The sequence below is a fragment of the Mirounga angustirostris genome, unplaced genomic scaffold (assembly GCF_029215605.1).
Source record: "Mirounga angustirostris isolate CCGP_5_RB_7025 unplaced genomic scaffold, mMirAng1.0.hap1 SCAF_4, whole genome shotgun sequence".
NCBI classification, from domain to species: domain Eukaryota; kingdom Metazoa; phylum Chordata; class Mammalia; order Carnivora; family Phocidae; genus Mirounga; species Mirounga angustirostris.
In genome coordinates this window covers 188,938,338-188,957,373 of record NW_026991712.1, presented here as the reverse complement: position 1 = coordinate 188,957,373, position 19,036 = coordinate 188,938,338, and the positions used below count along the sequence as shown (strand labels likewise).

The 19,036-nt window shown below is 62.9% G+C and overlaps 1 protein-coding gene across 3 annotated transcripts in view; it reads left to right on the top strand.

Annotated features, from left to right (window-relative positions):
• The window catches only part of SKI (SKI proto-oncogene), a 69,654-nt gene extending 53,032 nt beyond the window's left edge, over positions 1 to 16,622 (top strand). Inside the window, exons 2-7 of one of the 3 annotated variants that reach the window (XM_045898880.3) lie at positions 9,779 to 9,898; positions 10,011 to 10,126; positions 10,648 to 10,916; positions 11,010 to 11,311; positions 12,389 to 12,559; positions 13,404 to 16,622. In XM_045898880.3, coding sequence (XP_045754836.1) covers positions 9,779 to 9,898; positions 10,011 to 10,126; positions 10,648 to 10,916; positions 11,010 to 11,311; positions 12,389 to 12,559; positions 13,404 to 13,592 — 1,167 coding nt within the window. In that variant the 3' untranslated portion in view covers positions 13,593 to 16,622. Of the gene's footprint in view, positions 1 to 9,778; positions 9,899 to 10,010; positions 10,127 to 10,647; positions 10,917 to 11,009; positions 11,312 to 12,388; positions 12,620 to 13,403 lie in introns of all 3 variants that reach the window. The other 2 variants (XM_045898878.3, XM_045898877.3) reach the window with 2 other exon arrangements.
• Positions 16,623 to 19,036: the final 2,414 nt, after the last annotated feature.

Below are 19,036 nucleotides of genomic sequence, written 5' to 3'. Positions count from 1 at the left end.
CATTGGCGTATGTACCGAGGGACAGTTCGTCTTGTAAACAGACCCAGAGGGACAGATACGGTCCTGCAGGTGTATTTTCTCTTTCTTTTGATTTTCTCTGTAACACTTTGTTTTCTGTAGCTTACTTTGTTGTGAGAATACAATGTATGTAACACACAGAACATGCAAAATGTGTGTGGATCAACTCCCTCTGTGACTGGCAAGGCCTCTGGTCAGCAGTGGCTATTAGTCATTAAGTTTTGGGGTGCCCACTGTGGGGGGGGCTGGTGCCCCTCACCCCTGCATTGTTCGGGGTCAGCTGTTCAGATGTCTGGGTCCCTCTTCTCAGTTCTGGGTCGTGACTGAGGAGCGGCCTCCCTTCCAGGACGGCTGCACTGTTTCCATCCCCTCCCACGTGCTTGAGGCCCCTGGCCCCCCTACCTCCCAGGGTGGCGCCTCACCTCGTGGTTGGTGGTTGTGTGATTTTGGTTCTGTCTGATCACAGCCATCCTGGTAGGTGTGAAGTGGTCTCTTGCTGCGGTTTTGAAGTGCGTTTCCCTGCTGTTGAGGGGCGCGGCCTCCTCGGGTCTAGCCCCGCCCTTCGCCCCTTGTCATAACTGAGGTTCTGTTGACTTGCACTGATGCAGGTCCCTGCGCGGATGCCCGATCTGCACGTTGTTCCTCCCAGTCGTGGTTGTCTTTCCACATTCTTGCCTCCTCTGAAGCACAGGAAGGTCTCGACTTGGATGAGTTCCCACTTTCCTCCTTGAGCGTTTGCTCCTCGCGGCAGTGTGGGTCGTCGCGGCAGCCGGGGTGGTGCCCGTGGCCCCGGCCCCGTAGACGCTGAGTGTTCGAGTTTGCTCTGTGATGGTATGAGGAAGCACTTGTTGGTAGAGAAGGCGCCCACAAGCAGTCTTCGCCCTGACAGGCCTGAGGGGGGCCCCCCACGGGAATGCTGGTTCTTGCGGCGCGGGCGGCCCCCACTTGGAGAGCATGGCGAGCACACGTGAGAACACACGCGAGGCTTGGGTCATCTCCCTTCAAGGAGCCACTGTTCAGCCACGTAGGAAGCAAGCCAGTGGTGGGAGCGGCGCTAGAATAGGGGCTTAGAGAGGGGCCAGACCGGCAGCAGGGTCTCAGGCCACACTTGGCCACATTTGCCTGGGACTCGTGGCCCTCGGGAGGGTCGGCACAGGCTGTGGCCCTCGTGGTGGCCCTTCTTTCCATTGGAAGAACTCGGGTGTGTGGGTGACCCCACGAGGGCACGCTGGTCCCCAGGGGTGCCACCCCCCAGTGCTGTCACGTCGGCCCCTGGAGGAGGTCGCTAGTGCGGCCGGCCAGTGACCTCACTCCCAGGCCTCAGCCTCTGCGGGACACACAGGTGCCATCTCTCATGTTGGCCTCGCCACTTCGCAGAAATCCTTCCCCTGAAATCAGAACAGCTTTGGATGTTTGATGAACCGCTCTCCCTAGCTCCTGGCGTGGACCGGTCTCGACTCCCTGACTGTGCCGACGAGTGCTGGTCCGGTCGGAGGCCGGCGGGGCCGGCACAGGATAGGGGGTGCAGGGCAGGTGTGTTCTGCAGGAGAGCACGTACACCCAGCTCTGTGAGCTTCGGGGGGCCCAGGCTCATCTCCTGGAACTCGTGGCTGCTCCGTGCCGTTCACTTGTCCAGAGTGGGAGCGGCTCCGTGCAGAGGCTGGTGGTCCTCCCAGTACCCGACTGCTTTCCCGGCGGCCATCTCAGCCGGACACGGCCGTGCTGCTCGCAGGGCTGCTGCAGCAAACCCTGGCTTCGCGCGGGCGCCCGGTTCGCGGGGGGCTGAGGCCGAGTGCCGGGGGCAGGCCGCGCTTGGCTCCGCGTTGCAGTTGCCCTGGTGCGGGAAGTGGTGGGGGGCGTTGCTCCAGGCCCTCCTCCACGTGCCCTGGGTGGGTTAGGTTTCGCCTTCACTCGTGGGCCGGGACGTGGCATCTCTGGCGTGGCCGCGGCGGTGGCCTGGGCAGAGGTGGGACGTCTGTTGGCCTGGCAGCCCCTTTGCCAGCTGCTCTGTCATTGGAGCCCCGTGCTGTGCTTCCTTACCAGTGAGACTGTTGGAGGTCTGATCGGTCAGCCTCAGGGTCAGGCTGCCTGAGGGCCAGGCAGCAGGGTCTCAGGAATGGATTGATGCTCCCACTGAAGGGGGCCCTGTATTTGCTGATAAACAAGCAAGAAGGAGTCCCCCCTGTGGCCGCCTTTTCCACCATCTGGCTGTATCCTCCTTGGTGTCTAGGCCTTTTTCAGGGACCCCACCCCCTTTCTGGGAACCCTCTGCCATCTCCCTGCAGAGCCGGCGCCATGGGTCTTTGTGTGAGGGTGCTCACAGATCCGGGTCCTGCTCCAGGACCAGCACCCCTGGCTGGCTTGGACAGCTGTCTCTGTGGGTGTGTGGAACTGGGAAGATCCACCTCTGAGGCTGGGCCTCAGAACCCAGGTTCAGATGCTGCTTCTCTCTCTGGGGCCCGGGTGGCCTCCCCCAACCAAAACACCCTGCTGGGAACATGACTGTGGCCTTCCAGGGCTCCTGTTCTGTGGGGGACAGACTGGGGGATTCTTCTGGCACCAGCCAGCTGGTCTCTTGGACCAAGGCACGTAGCTGACCAAGATCTTGTAGGACTTGCTTGAATCTCCTAAGACTAAGAGGATGTGAAGACCAAAGTGGTGGAGTCCAGTCCCTCTTCCTCATGCCACACCCCTCAGCCACGCATGCGCCCCCAGCCTTGACACCACGAGAACTTCATCTGTGCTCATTCCGGAGCTTGACGACCGTGACCCCCCCGTGTGGCTAAAGCTGCCTGCTCCGCGCCAGGCCAGCAGGACCCCTTGGGGGGCACTGGGCTGGCGTGGAGGCTGGTGTCTGGTGGTGTTTTGTTTTGCTTTTGGGTGTAAAAACCGTCTCTGTAAAGTTTGATTCAGACCCCTTGTCTGGAAGTTTCAAAGCAGGGACCCATCAGCACCAGATTGGCCGTGAGAGGGAAAGGGGCTTTGGTTCAAGACCTGTTGTTTGGCTTCTAATTAGTAATTAATTGGTAATTAGGCATTAACAGCCGAGTAGATGAGCAGTGTGGAGAGCACGAGGCCGAGGCCCAGCAGCTGGGCACTGCCCAGAGTGACTGTCCCTGTCTTGGGAGCCCCTAGTGGACAAGGCGATGGGGTTTGCCCCTGCTCTCCTGTGTGGCCCAATCTGTGGCATCCCTCCGTGGGCCTGTGAGGGAGTGGGGCTGGGCTCTGCTGAGGTGCGAGGGCCAAGGCCACGGGGGAGGGGGCAGGGGGGGCTGCTGCAAGGCTCTCGGCCCCCTGACCATGGAGCTGTCAGCTGTAGGGCATGTAGACCTATAGACCGGGCTCAGCCTGCTGTGGGGTCACTCATGGCCACTCCTGCCCAGCTGCCAATGACCCACCGTCTGGGTGTGGCCAAGATGCCGCGCTCCCTGTGGAGGATGCGTATGGTTGGAGGCCCCGAGTAGCTACAGGATCTGCTAAGTCCACCCCCACCGTGACGTCTGAAAGGGGTTCACGTGCTCCTGAGCCCTGGGGAGCCTCTCCTAGGTCTGGGTCATTGGTCCTTTGTCCTCCTTGGACTCTTTGCAAAGGTCTGGCCCACAGTGATCTGGGGGTCTTGGGAGGATAGGATTCTGCTCTTCGTCCCACCTGTGACTTTGAAATTCTCTTTCCTGATCCCTGGGGAATTGACCAGAATTCAGCCCCAGACCGCCTGCATATTGGGCAGAAGAGGGTCTCAGATGGGTCTTCCTGATGTTTTCTGCCCTGGCGTTTGGCTGAGGGCTGTGGTTCTGTTGTCATCAGCTTGTGCTGGGGCAGCTGGTGCTGCTCCCCGGCTCAGCTCTCCTGTCCCCGGCCGGGGGCCCCGGCCTCGACCTGGTTGCTGCTGCTTGGGCACACACGCCCGGAGAGGCTTTCTGGCCCCAGGGGCTATGCCTGACCCTCACCTGGGCCTGGTGCTGCTGGGGGAGGCAGATTGCTGCTGCTGAGCCCCTCCCTGGCTCCCAGCCTCGGCCCAGCCACTGCAGGCTCAGGGACCCGGGCTCTTTTCCTCTGTCTGGATGCCCCCCGGCTTTGCCGAACCTCAGTGGGGATCCAGAGCTCTGGGCCTGCGGACGTGCACAGTGACTGGCCGCAGTGAGGACGCTGGTCTTCTGTCCAGGGCCACACTCCCCCGTCAGTGCCCAGGCATCTTGCTGGGCGGGCACACTCACCTTTTTCTCCAGCCATGGTGCTCAGCACTGTTGGGCCACAGGGGACTTGGGTGGCAGTTGATGTCAGCCCCGCTGTGTGGCGCTCGGGGCTGCACATGTCCCTGGCTTTAGTCCACGGGGCCAGAGCGGGCGGAGCACCTTAGTGTAGTAAGAAAACAGAACCAACACAGTTCTCATCTGCTGGGGGGGTGGCCCTCGCTGTGCCCGGTTGTACGTGCGCTCCCAGGTACCAGTGACCTTTGTATCTGTGAGCAGCCTGCACGACCGAGCTGAGTGTGCGCTGGCCTGGTGCCACGTGCCAGGGGTGCCCAGACAGGGCACGGGGAGAGAGGGGCCTGGTGGGGGACGTCGCAGAGAAGGGTGGGGGAGCCGGAGGTGGCTGCCACTGCCGGCCAGCCCTCAGCAGACGTTTGCTTTGGGACCTCGGCTCGCCTGGCAGAGCTGGTGCCCCTGGTTCTGTGAGCGTCCGTAGCCCCAGTTCTAATGACAGAGTCTTCGGACCGTCATGTTCAGTCCTCAGCCCAAGGCCCACATGTCCCCCAAGTGCGCGTGGATGAAGTTTGGGGTCCGTGGACCTGGGTGCAGAAGGTGCCTGTATTCCCACCGACTTAGAGGGACCTCTTCCTCCTGCGGGTCTGCCACCCAGGGCGGCGCCCGTCCCCCCCGTGTGAGCTCAGCGCCGCCGTGGCAGGTGTGGGGGTGCACCCCCGTTGCAGCTGGCTCTGTGTGCACACGGCGTCTGGTACGTCCGTGCACGCAAGGTGCTGGCACACGGTGCAGACCTGCCCGGCCTCGCTCTCCCGGACCGGTGCTCTCCATGCGCGTCCTGTGCTCGCGGCTGGGTGTCCCTCCTTTGGGCCGTCTGGGTCTGCGACGCGTGGCTGTGTGCCCAGCCGGCCTCTGGCTCCGCCTGGCAGGTGGGTGGGAGCTGCCCCCCTTCACTGCCAGTGTCACCCCGAACCGATTCCCTGGAGCAGCCAGAGCTCCGTGCCGAAGTTGGGGTGTGGGCCTGGGCCTCGGGCCAGTGCCATTAGCCAGCATCTGGAACATCTTTTCTTCCCCACTCTGTTCCCCCATGTACGGTTTTTCTTTCTGTTAGGTGTCCGGGGCGGTGCACAAGGAACCGTGCATGAGAGGTGGCGGGGCAGGCCCTAGGGACCTCTCCTGGGTTCATCCCAGGGCAGTCTTGGGAGGCGGAGTGGTAATGAGCTCATTCCCCCAAGAAAATGTGGGGTACTGCCAGTGGCCTCTCTCCCAGGAGTCTTGCATCTAGGGGTTCCCAGCTGCCAGGTCAGGGCCCACACCCAGGCCTGCTGCCCTGCTGCTGGGACATGGGGTTCTCAGCAGAGCGTGGGGGAAGGGACTCAGAAGGCCAAGGTAAGCCGCTGGTCTCTGAGCCCAGAGCCCTCCTTCCACCCTGCCCTGCTTCTTGGCCTTGGCATAGGCTGTCCCTCTATGCGTTTGGGGCTCAGGCACAGAATGAAGTATGTCCTTTGTGAGCACGAGGCCCCAGGGCTGATGCCAGAAGCTGCCCCGGCTCCTGGTGGCCGCTGGCCGTCTCGTCTACCCGGCTTTTCCCTGCACTGGCCTTGGGTGGTGGCCACAGCCCCAGCAACCACCCTGCCCCCCACTCCCCTTGTATCTGATGGAGCCTCTGACATGACGGGGCCCCGCGGCCCAGCTCGATAGAAAGGTCCCATGGGAAAGTCACTCCTGCGTCATACCCCCACATCCTTGCAAACCTCCCGAGGCCCCTGGGCAGAACCTCATCGCGGAGTGTCCTCTCTGCTCTGTGGGGTGCACACTCAGCTGCTGGAAAGCCCTGGGTGGGCGCCCGGGTGGTCTGCAGCTAGCTCTTTTTCTTTTTCTTTTTTTAGAAACATTTATTTTTAAAAATTGTGTTGAGGGCGCCTGGGTGGCTCAGTTGGTTAAGCGACTGCCTTCGGCTCAGGTCATGATCCTGGAGTCCCGGGATCGAGTCCCGCGTCGGGCTCCCTGCTCGGCGGGGAGCCTGTTTCTCCCTCTGACCCTCCCCCCTCTCATGTGCTCTCTCTCTCTCATTCTCTCTGTCTCAAATAAATAAATAAAATCTTTAAAAAAAAAAATCGTGTTGAGATAGAGACAATGTAAAAATGTACATTGTGAGCATGTGAAGCGTACAGGTCGGGAGCAGTAAGTACATTCAGTTTTGTGCAACCATCACTTCCAGCCATCATGGAATTTTTTTCACCTTGTAAAACTGAAACATAACTTCCATTCCTACCTCCCTTCAGCTCCTGACAAACACAATATTTGTTTGAACTTACTAGTTTCAGAGGTAGAGATCAGTGATCATCAGTTGCATATAACAGCCTGTGCTCATCACATCACGTGCCCTTCCCAGTGCCCATCCCCCAGTGACCCCGTCCCCCCACCCATCCCCCCTCCACCAACCCTCAGTTTGTTCCCTAGAGTTAAGCAGCGTCTCGTATGGTTTGTCTCCCTCTCTGATTTCGTCTGGTTTCATTTTTCCCTCCCTTCCCCTATGATCCTCTGTCTTGTTTCTCAAATTCCATGTATCAGTGAAATTCTGTGGTATTTGTCCTTCTCAGAGAGACTTATTTCGCTCAGCATGATACTCTCGAGCTCCGTCCACGTGGTTGCAGATGGAAGATGTCATTGTTGTTGATGGCTGAGTAGTAGTCCAGCGTGTATAGACCACGTCTTCTGTGTCCGTTCATGTGTCCATGGACGTCTGGGCTCCTGCCACAGTTTGGCGGTGGTGGACGCCGCGCTCAGCCCTTCAGCAGAGTGGCTGCTTCGAGGCTGGCAGGGGTCCCAGAGGCTGTGCGTGTGCTGCGCGGGGGCGTGCGCGTGGGGGGGCACACTTGTGCGTAGTGCCACATGCTTTCGCCCTTGTGTGGGGCGACGCTCTTCTCTGCTGGAGCCCCACGGTGAGTGTCTGCGGGGAGTGGTGTGGCCTGCTGTGGTAGCCGTCCACGCGGTGCGGGACCCTCGGCAGGCTCTTGGCCTGAGGCTCGGGGGAGTAGGCCCAGAAACCCGCTGCCTCCTTGAGGGTCGTGGGCCCCCATGATCCAGCTCGGAGGCCTTGAGAAGGATCAGAAACCAGAAGTGACTGTCTTGACCTGCTTGCTGATCTCTTGTGGAATGGGGATGCCACGGGCTGTTGCTGGGGCTCAAGTGGGCCCTGCTAGGAACAGTGGCCTTCCAGGCCCTGAGAAGCATGTCCTGCCAGGGCTTTAGATCGCTCTCAGGTGAGAGGGAGCAGCAAACCTCCCTCAGGGCCTGTGTCCATGTCCTGGCGAGGCTCCCCTGCTGGCCCCTTCCTGCTGCTCTCAGAAGGTTCTGCTCATGGGGTTTGTCCTGCTATAGGACTCTCAAACGCGTTACTCCAGCTGCCCGAAGACCCATCCCCATCCTAGGGTTGACAAGCTTGGGGTGGGGGGCGGGAGCGTGGGGGAGGCTCAGGCCCTTTCTCCAGAACTCACAGGCTCGGTTTAGTGCTCCGTCTTTGCAGGCCAGGTCCCTGACTGGGGGCAGCCTCACTCCCCCACCACACGGATGGGTGCCACAGCCAGCCACCATGTGGGGGGGGGGTGACCCTACAGCCTGAGTCGCGTGCACCCCCCAGGAGTCTTCCTGAACCTGCGGGAGCCGGTGCCAGGCCTGTGGCTTTTCTCTTGGTGAGAACTCAGCTTGTTTCCTCTCCTCCCTGCTTCCTATCTGCTCAGACAGGAAGCTCCACCCCTGCTGGCGTAACCGCCCCCCCCACCCCATTGCCCGGCCGCCAGCCCCCCGCTCACCCGCTTGCAGGAGGTGTCCAGGCCGCGCGGGCAGACGTCACCGGACGCTCTCCCCTAAAAAGCACCAACAAACGGGTCTTTCTTTCCTGAATGATGGTTTCATGCCTGAGCAGACCGTCCACAGTCGTCTGTGGGTACCCCCCGAAGCGCCTTCTGGAGCTGGGCATGGGTCTCTGAGCTGCAGGGCTCCGGGCCTCAGGGCAGCTGCTTCTCTGTGAAGACAGAGGCTAGTGTACCCTGGACAGGGTCTGAGGTCCTAGTATTTCCTCCCTGGGTCCCGAGGGCTGCCTACGTCCCAGAGTCCTCGACCCTGCGTTTGTCCCCCGAGAGGGGCTGCCATGGGGTGGGGTGCGGTGGGGTGGGGTGGGGCCCCGTGAACACGCGTGCATACGGACATGTGCCAGGCTTGGTCGGGCCCTCTGCCCAGGATCCCGTCTGTCCTGTCTCTGGAATTTTGTGATGACGGCCCTGGGAAGTGAGGCACCTCCATTGACCACTTGCCTCTCTGCTCTCTTCCCCTCCCAGGAAGCCCGTGTCCCCCCAAGGGGCCAGGTCTGTGACACAGTATTTTCTCCCAAGTGTTCCTGGAGGTGGGAGGAGCCTTTCTTCTCTCCCCCCACCCCCCATGACTGGCCTCCCCTCCAAGGCTTCCCAGCTGCCAGCAGAGCGCCCCCCGCATCTGCTCCCTCCTCCTGAGGTCAGGCCGGGGGCAGTGACAGGGCATCGTCCTGTTGGCCCCTGGCCCTAGGTGGGTGATTGCGCGATGGCCTGTGTGTGGCCCCCAGCACAGCTGCCCTGGGCGGGGGCGGGGCACTGTCCATCCCCCAAAGGCGGTTCTGTTTTCTCGGGAAGAGACCCTGTCTGCCTCAGGATCCTGCGCCATTGGGTTGGGGGACTTTGTTCTCCTGACGCCAGTTCTGGAGGCCACTCTGACTAGTGTCCCGCAGACACAACTTGGGGCCCCTGGGACGCTGGAGGAGAACACGAGCGTGGCCTTGGTCCTGAAGCCCTGGGCACTTGGTGGAGGGGGTCGTCTCTCTCTCGCTCTCTCTCGCTTTTTAAAGATTTTATTATTTGAAAGAGAAGGAGAGACGGTGAGCGAGTACGGCAGGGAGGAGAGGGAGAAGCGGTCTCCCTGCTGAGCAGGGATCCCGATGCGGGGCTCGATCCCAGGCAGGCGCTTCGCCGACTGAGCCACCCAGGCACCCCAAGAGGGTCGTCTCTTATTTGGAGAATGCCTTTCTCCTGAGATCTTGCCAGACGGATGCTCTGGCTGACAGCTAGTTGTCGGTTCTGCTTGGTGGAACCCAGAACTTTGGGGACCTGGGTGGAACCCCCTGATGGAGGGCACCACACTTAGCCAATGAGCCTGCCCGCTGGGCTGCCCCTTCCCCGTCCTGGCATGACCACGGCGGGGAGGCCAGAGTCCACGGCTCCTGTCAGCCATTTTGGCACCAAGTCGGCAGCGCACAGACGGAGGGGCTGGGGCAAGGGGCTGTCCCCTCGAGTCCCCGCCTGGAGCTTGGCCTGGGCGCCCTAGCCTGGGCCTTCTGCAGCGGTGGGGTGAGGTCCCAGCGTGGCAGCCCCACGGAGCACTCGGGGAAGTGGCTTGTCCTGCCCTGGGGTCAGGGTCTGTGCGTCACTGTACGCACCTCGTGCACGGTCGGGTCTGCTGGCTGGAGACCTTGCCCAGAGCGCGGATCTCTCCAGAGGCGCCAGCAACAACTTTTGTGTTTCCCACAGGTCTCCTCCGAGCCCCCGGCCTCCATCCGGAAAACAGATGACGCCCCCTCCCAACTCCCTACGTCTTCTGAGAAGGACAAACAGTCTGGCTGGCTGCGGACCCTGGCCAGCTCCAGCAAGGTTGTGTGGGGAGTGGCGGGGCGGGGGTGGGCTGAGCACGTCTGCGGGGTGGGGCGGCTGTCACTGAGGCTCCACACCCCAGCCTCTCACACCCGCGCCTCTCTTCCCGCAGAGCCTTGGCTGCGTTCACCCTCGCCAGCGCCTCTCCGCTTTCCGACCCTGGTCCCCTGCGGTGTCCACGAGTGACAAAGAGCTCTCCCCGCACCTCCCGGCCCTGATTCGAGACAGGTGGGTGCCTGCCATGCTGGCGGCCAGTGGTCAACACAGGCCTAGGGACGTGGGGCCGGGGTTGGGTTCTGCCCCCAGGTGTCTGTAGTCATCTGCTGGGTGAGACCTTTCCTTTACGGGGTTGCCTAGAGTCTCTCAAAGTGGACACGATCCAAGAGAGGCTGTCGCTCTGCGCGTCTCAGGACGGGCCTCCCCCCGTCCGCGGGGCGCTCCTTCGGTGGCCTGAGTGCACAGTGAGGCGGGCTCTGCGTGGGCGGGATGAAGTGCCCGGAGCTGTGGGGCCGCATGGCCAAGGGAGCGGCCGGGGAGGCCGGCCACAGTCACCACGGTGCTGTGGTCCTTTAGACGGTGTCAGGTGCGGCCAGCTACCCCGCAGCTGCTGGCTTGCATCTCCTCCTTCACACTTTCCAGGGGGCAGGTCCCCCGAGGAGCCTTCATGTGCTGGCCACGGTGGGAGGGGGGCTTGGGGGGGAGGGGCAGACGCCTGTGGCCCCAATGCCCCCCCCCGCCGTGCCCCGCAGCTTTTACTCCTACAAGAGCTTCGAGACGGGCGTGGCCCCCAACGTGGCCCTGGCACCGCCGGCCCAGCAGAAGGTTGTGAGCAGCCCGCCATGCGCCACCGTGGTCTCCCGGGCCCCTGAGCCTCTGGCCACCTGCCTCCAGCCACGGAAGCGGAAGCTGACTGTGGACACCCCCGGAGCCCCGGAGACGCCAGTGCCCGTGGCCGCCCCAGAGGATGACAAGGACTCGGAGGCTGAGGTGGAAGTGGAGAGCAGGGAGGACTGTACGTGTGAGTCGGGGTCCTTGCCCGCCCCTGGCACGGTGCTTCACGGTGGTGTGCTGAGCACCCTGGTGACCTCCACTTCCGTCTGTGTTTCCGCAGTCACCTCCTCCCTGTCCTCGCTCTCCTCCCCATCCCTTACCTCATCCAGCTCCGCCAAGGACCTGAGCTCCCCCAGTGTGCACGCCCCGCCCGCCGCGCCCGCCGCCCCCGAGGCCGCGGCCCCTGCCGACACCGCGAGCGGCGGCCTGGAGGCCGAGTTGGAGCATCTGCGGCAGGCCCTGGAGGGCGGCCTGGACACCAAGGAAGCCAAAGAGAAGTTCCTGCACGAGGTGGTGAAGATGCGCGTGAAGCAGGAGGAGAAGCTGAGCGCCGCGCTGCAGGCCAAGCGCAGCCTCCACCAGGTGAGGCCGCCACGCCCCCGCCCCCGCCCCCGCCCTGGCTCTCCCTGCTTGACGCGCCCTGCCCCCGGCTCGGGCCCTCGCGGGGCTGGCCTGTCCGTCGGGGGGCGGCGGAGGCTGGGCTGCTCTCAGCGGGGAGCCCGGGCCGGTTGTGGGTCCTTGGCGTGCCCGCAGCAGCATGGCCTGGTGTGTGCAGGACGCGGCTCTGAGGGCCCCTTCCCCGCACGTGGGGTTGTCTGAGGTGCAGCGGGCAGGTGCTGTGCGGCGAGTGTGCAGGCCGGACCGGGGGGCTCCAGGACAAGCTCACACGGCCTGTGCATGCACGCTGGCTTCTGGCTGATTCCACGGAAGTGACTGCTTCCTTTTGAAGAGGGGGCTAGAGGCCTGAGGGTGTCTGGGCCCCGCCTGCATCCGCCTCCCACCTCAGTGGGGGCACGCCGCAGGGCCAGCCCCCAGGCCCTCGGGCTGTGGCGTCCTCCACGCCACCTTTCCTCCCAGGTGGGGGAGGCCCAGAGTTGGCAAGGTCGGGCAGGGCGGCGCCTCCACAGTGGGGCTGTGCGGCCTCGCCGAGGCCCGCCCGGTGTTGGCTGAGTTCACCCTCTGCGGCTGGCGTCTGGCAGCTTCGCACGTGGGCTCCTAGCACGGCACAGCCTTGCCATCCTGAGCGCTGCGGGGTTTCAGACGTCTCCCCTAAGTGTGTGTCAAGCGCTCGCTCAGGACGCCCTTTCCCTGGTTCTGGGTGGAGGTGTGATTTCACACGTGCATCCCCCTGAGCGCGTCTGCAGCTGGGGCGGTCGTCACTGAGGACGGGCGGAGGCCGAGGCGCTGAGGAGGGCGGCCCGGGAGCCCGAGCCGGGGCTCTGCCTCGAGGCGGTCCCGCGGGCTCTGTGAGCCGGGCTGAAGCTTGCGCGGCGCCGCCACCCCCTCAGGCCGTAGGCTGGGGAGCGCTGGGCCGTGGGACCCTGTGGGGACGGGAAGGCAGGTGGCAGCCTGTGCGGAGGCGGCGGGCAGGGGCGGCCGGGAGGGGGCACGGGCTGGATGGTGACCCCGGCCTGCGGGGTGTGCTGCCCGCCCGCCCAGGAGCTGGAGTTTCTGCGTGTGGCCAAGAAGGAGAAGCTGCGGGAAGCCACGGAGGCCAAGCGCAACCTGCGGAAGGAGATCGAGCGCCTCCGGGCCGAGAACGAGAAGAAGATGAGAGAGGCCAACGAGTCCCGGCTGCGCCTGAGGCGGGAGCTGGAGCAGGCGCGTCAGGTGCGGGTGTGCGACAAGGGCTGCGAGGCCGGCCGCCTGCGCGCCAAGTACTCGGCCCAGGTACGGGCGGGGACTTGGTGGCGGGTCTGTGGGGCACCACTTGGGGGCAGGACCCCGGGCCTGGCAGGGGGAGGGGGGCACGAAACACCGCCTGCGTCCGGACTCAGCTGTGTGGCAGGTCCCGGGTCTGGGCGGGAAGTGGCCGGTGCTCTGTTGGCAGCTCCGGGACGCACTGCAAGCTCGGGGGGCCGTGGGGGCCCAGCAGGCTGACCTGAGCACTGCACACTGTCCTGGGCTTCGGCGGTCCGTCCTCCACAGGGGGGCGGTCCCCTGGCCAGTCAGGACCACCGCGCGGGAGTTCCGCACGACTGTTTCCCTCCTGGCCATGCCCTTCCGTGGTGGCTTTGCTTGAGGAGCCAGCTGGGAGCCAGCCCCGGGGGTGCAGACGAGCCCCCATGCAGCCCCAGCTTCTCCTGTCCTGGGGCCGGGGCCGCAGCCCGCCCACCGTGTGCGGTTATGAAAGTCTCAGCACAGCCCGATCAGCCGTCCTGCCCGGCCCAGAGTCCTGGATAAGGGGCCAGAGGGCACCGAAGCCCCTCCTCCTCCGGCTTTGCTTCTGCTTTGAGGGCCTGGCCTGGGCCGCAGGCTCTCGAGGGAAAGTCTGGCCTCAGGAGGTCAACAGGGCACCCCCAGGCCGCTGCTCTTGGGGCGCGTGCCATGTCCGGACGCGGGCCATGCTGCCGCCCGAGAGGCTCTCCCAGGCTCTGCTCGCTGCCTGCCTCTCTGGAAGGAGGCTGGGCCGGGCCGGGGAGCGGGGGCCGCTAACGCCCGGCGTCCCTTTCAGATCGAGGACCTGCAGGTGAAGCTGCAGCACGCGGAAGCGGACCGCGAGCAGCTACGGGCCGACCTGCTTCGGGAGCGCGAGGCCCGGGAGCACCTGGAGAAGGTGGTGAAGGAGCTGCAGGAGCAGCTGTGGCCGCGGCCCCGCCCCGAGGCTGCAGGCGGCGAGAGCTCGGCCGAGCTGGAGCCCTAGCGGAGCCCACTGTCTGCCGCCGAGGTGCGGACGCCGCAGGGAGCGGGCGGGCGGGCGGCCCACGCCAGCGGGGGCTGGGGGGGCTCTGCGCGCCGGCGGGCCACCCCCACGTCCACATAGCACAACGTCTTACTGTGCCTCTAACCAAGCGAGTGTTTGGAACCACATACTTTTGGAATCCACTGCAAAATTTTCTACTGGCCAAGTTCAAATGCGCAAGCCGGGTTCCTAGCCGCAGCCGGAGCCAAGGGCTCCGCGCCTGCCGCGGCCCTCTGCTTGCTGGAACGTTCTAACATTTACATTTTTGTTATAAGCTATTTAAAACCAATAAGAAGACTTGATACTCAGAAAAATCAACAGGTTTTTTTAATGACTAACTTTTAAAAGCCCCACCAACACGTGATGCCATCCGAGGACCTGCTAAGGGAGCCGGGGTGCAGTCGCCCCGCCCCGCGAAGCCATCGCAGCTCGTCCGTGGCCGCAAGAGGACAGGGAGGGTTTTCTCCAGAGTCTATTTTTTCAGCGATGAGGACCCAGGCCTCCTGTGCCGCCGCCGGGAAGAGCAGGGAGGGCACGGCGAGCCGGGCCACCTGGCCGCCCGCCCGCCTGCCCGCCAGGCAGCCCCGGGGGGCGCAGTGAGTGCCGGGCCTGCTCCGCCTCAGCCGCCCTCCCCGGCCCGCTCCTGTCGCGTCGGGACTGAGGCTGCAGCATTGGAACAAAACAGCATTACTTCACTTTTTTTTCTTTTTGTTTGTTCATTTAAACATATATTTAGAACTGCACTTTGTCAAAAATCTTCCCTTCTCTTTTTATTCCCCAGTTAACTGAGGTTTTTACTTTTCAAATATTGCAAACCCATTTATAGAGCAGTCCACATCCTAAGTGCTCGAGTGTTTAGAAACCCCCTCTGGTGCTTGGTTGAACAAGGGAATCACAAAACGAAAATGCAAAAACTGAACTTCGGGGGGTAGTTCTGTGCCTTCCAGCATCTTGTACAGCAAATCCTGACTCGTCTTTTTACCCCCGAGACACCTGTCTTCAGACTGAATCTGCCACTATCAGAATAAGTTACTTGCATTTATTCCAAATAATCTCGTTTACTCTCAACTGTTCATGCAAATTGTATAAGGTTTTTTATGCCCAAGCTTGAAAAATGATTTCCCAGTAGACGAGAGGCGGCTACCCATCCTGAAATTACGGTATTTATGTACATGAGAAAGATCTTACCAGAATTCTTCGCTTGACCCCGTTCTAACGCCGAGGCAGCTGTGAGCGCAGACCGAGGTGGAGACTGCTGGCCCAGGTGCAGGCGCCGCCCGCTGCCGCGACCAGCAGAGGCTTGGTGACCATGTCATCTGCAGGGTTCTCGCCCGTGGTTTACTGGGGGGAGGGGCGCAGGTGCTGCTGGACCCCCCTTCTAAAGTGCAATGCAAAAGGGACACCATATATATGCAGCGTTTGTTTGGATTCTTTTTTGCTTTTGTTTTTTTGCAGTTTTGAAATCTGTATGCATGGAATGTTAAACCTCTGCCGTCTGTATACCCGTCGATGGGCATTATTACCGGGTCCTGGAAGGGGCTGGTCATGCTACACAACACTCAGAATGCTGTGTTTAGCCTTGTTTTTCCAGAGTTGTGTTTTTTCAGTCATTTCTTCAAGGGAAACTAAATGATTTCGTCGGAGCAGGCTTTAAGTGTGCCCTCGTGCTTCTGGGCTGCGGTGCTCTGTTGCCAGGAGAGATCAAAGGGCCCCTGCGGCCCGGCCCCCCGGGGCCACCCGTTCACTTTTTGGTTTGGGGCCCCAGAGGGCGGTGAGCTTCTCTTGAGTTCTGTGCAGGGGCCCCGCCTCCCATCGCCCTCGCCCTGCCCACCTCCGGTCACCCTCTCGACTGCTGGGTCCACGCCTCCACTTGCCAGCTTCGTCCCGGAAGGTCCAGAAGAGCTGGACGCGCCGCGGCCGCCCGGGCCCGCCCCTCCCATCCCCACCCGTCCCCGCCCGAGGGCCCGCCCGAGCGGGGGGGGGGGGGCGGGGGGGGGGACGACGACCTGCCGTCCCCGGCTGCCCGGGCACCAGCAGCTCGGGCCCTCCTGGGCAGCTCCCCGGGTGAAGCTGGGGGGGTGGGGGCGCAGTCGGCTCGTTCTGGCCGCTTCCATCCGAGGGGGTCCAGGACCTGGCTTTCGTTCGTGCAGCTGCGGTTCAGTTTCTCTGCAGAAGGGAGAAGAGTCTGTCTTGTCGGCTGCTGACGCTCCCTGTGTGTGATATCCATTATCCAGATGATTGTGTATTCAGTTTAATTGCTCATTATTTCTATGCTGAAAGAGGACTTTTAACGAAGGGAAGAACAACAGCAATAACATTCATGTCCTTGGAGCAGCTAACTCCCGTAACACCCTGCTTTTCGTACGGAACTAGCCCCCCGTAAAGACAGTCCCCCGGAAGTACCGTTCCTCGTCCTGTCTTAGGCGCATACGGTGGCTCCTTTCTCAGAAACTCGTTCCTTACCGGGTGGTTGTCTTGTTTTCCGGGTTGTTTTGAACTGAGGAAGAACAGCTCACCTGCCCGAGGGGACGGGCCCTCCGCCAGCCCCCATGGCACCCCTGCGCCCCCACCCCCGGGCTCCGTCCTCCCCACCCCTGCCCGCCCGCCTGCCCGCCCACCTACCTACCCACCGCGTTGCGTCCACCAGGCTCGAGAGGCCGTCTTGTTCTTGCTTTAAGTCAGGAGTCACAGGCGACATTTTTTTTCAATTAAGGAAAAAACCCCACAGCTCTACCTTCACATCCGCCAGGAGCGTCTGCATCGCTGTCCGCGTTCCCTCCTTCGCTGCTGCTAATGACAACAGGATGACTTACTCTACTATCGAAAACTATTTTTATGTAATTAATGTATGCTTTCTTGTTTATAAATGCCTGATTTAAAAAGAAAAAAGAAAAAGCTTGGCATATTTATCTACTTCGCTGTGTACCCGTTAGTCCTTTGGCGCCCCTCCCCCAAACAGATGACATTGTACAATAAAGGACTTTGAGAGTATGCCTAGGACAGCGTGCTTGCCCCCACCCCGTCCCCCCGGGTCACCATCTGGGCCTGAGCCCAGGGAGGGCACGGGGGTGTCTGTCTGCCTGTCAGACTGCGGACCTTTGGTCTCCATCGACCCAGAGTGACGTGGGGCTTCGGTGGGCAGCGCCCTGGCTGGGCTGCTGTCTGTTTAGGTCCCACCCGGCTGTGGCCCACGGATAGCAGCTGGAGGGGACCGTGCCCGGGGCCTGGAGACCTGTCCCCCGGGGTAGATGGCCAGCTCCCCTCAGGTGGTGCAGGGGCCCTGGGCCCCAGCGTGCCATCCTGAGGGAGCAGCATGGCGATGCCACGGTGCCGGGCGCTGGGGTGCCGCCTCTCCCAGCTGCCCGTCCCTGCCCGTGTCCCGCCTCCCAGCTAGCTCCACAGCCGTCCCTCCAAGGTCACGTGGAGGTAATTTGGAGAACCGGGCGGTGGGAAACCCAATGTCCAGCCCCCGGCTGCACACGCAGCCCCAGCAGTCCTCAGGAGCCCCCCCGGGGAGGGGTGCAGGGTTGGCTGGGGTATGGACCACCCCACCCAGGCAGCCTGGAAAAACCCACTCTACCTGGGCTCCAGGCTCCTGCCCAGGTCAGGCCTGGAGTGGGAACAGTGGGGACCAGGAGGAAGAGCCTCCACGCCCACCCTCGCCTCTGCCTGTCATTCATGGGCTCCCCGAGGCCAAGATCCCAGCCACTTGTGGGGTGCCACCTAGGGTCCGACACAGAGGCTGAGTTGGAGGGAAGGGAAGAGGAGGGAAGGCAGACGGTTTATAAGCCGGGCCCGAAACCACAGCCCCTACCTCTGTCCGACCTCCTGCTGCTTATCAGGCCCTGGGGCCCTGCCTGGGGTGCTGGGCTCGGAGGCATGGATGACAAGCTTACCACAGTGGGACTCAGACCCCAAGAGCAGAGCCCAGCCCCCTCCACCACCGCTCCTTTGATCACCTGGGTGTCACCTGGGCCTGGCTCCCTGTTCCTCTCGGGGCTGGTCTCCCAGGGAGCTGTGGGACCATTGGCCAGAATCTGAGTGCCCCTTTCCTGGGTAGGGCTGGACACCTGGGGTGTGGGCCCCCTATTACCACCTCTGCCCAATGTCCAGGGCGCTGTCCAGCACTCTGTTGGGAGGGCTGCCCCTTGCTGTCTTCTGGGATCTCCTAAGCGGACAGTTGTCCACTGTGGCCTGCTGGGGGTCCCAGGGCACCCCTGCAGCCATGGGTGTGAGCCGAGGGCTGCAGCCAAGGCCCTACCTGTGCCCGGGGCCAAACACTTGCCCCTTTCTCGGCCTCACGACCAGGCCCACCTGGATGGGCAGCAGGACCTCGCGTGACCTTGCAGACTTGTGCAGACCTGCCATCCCCATGGGGCATCGATGCCGTCACTGATGTCCCCTCCCCAGGGCCTGCCAGGCCTCGTCCTTCCCCAGAGCATCTCCTGCTGCCGCTGCTTGGGACCCGTGGGCTCTTGGCCTCCTGGCCTCCACCCCAGTTCCACTGTGAAGGTCTGCCTGCCACTCCAGGCCCCGAATGTGGGAGGAATGAGGGTGGGAGGCAGGAGGCGAGAGAGGCAGTCCCGGAGGAGGGCAGGAGGCCCATGCTGGCCGGGGAAGGAGAGCTTCCCCAGGGGGCAGGGCCGGTGCAGGCCGTGGGTGCACTGTGTGGCCAGCGTGGGGCTCGGCCCGGGGGGGCCTTGGCGCTGAGCTGACGGCCGACTCAGGAGCGCGGGATGCCGGCCAGCACCTCCAGGGGGCCGGGGCTCCACTTTTGGGTTCACTCTCGGGTGTAAATTTAACTTTAAAGGGCCCTGGGTTGGGGCACCCGGGTGGCTCAGTCTGTTAAGTGTCCGACTTGTGATTTTGGCTCGTGGGTAGGGGGACGGAGACCCGCGTCCATCTGTCTGTCCTGGCTCCGTGCTCAGTGGGGGGTCTGCTTGAGACTCTCGCTCTCCCCCTCCCTCTGCGTGCTCTCTCTCTCTCTCTCAAATCTGTCTTTAAAGGGCCCTGGACACCCTGATGCAGGGCAGACAGGACAGAAGCTGCCTGGTGTCAGAGCCCCCTTCCCAGTATTCCTGGCCACACCCTGCCTCTTCGCCCCACCTCTGGGTCCCCTGGCTCAGGACCGTCCACACCACTGGCATGCCGGCCAGGCTCTCTTCAGGGGCCCATGAGGCTGTCCTGCTGCTTGGCCTCCCTTGCCCAGAGCCCTGGCCTAAGCCAGGGTCCCTGTGCCGGCAGCTCTGGGGCCCTCCCCGCATGGTGCTGCTTTCCAAACCGCCCAAGGCCCCAGGGATGCGGTGAGCCCGGGGCAGAGGGGGTGCTCCCGGGTGCCTACTCAGGTCCCAGGTTTCTGGGCCTGCCCTGTGACACCCCCCGCCCCCAGCTTTCACTTCTGCCTC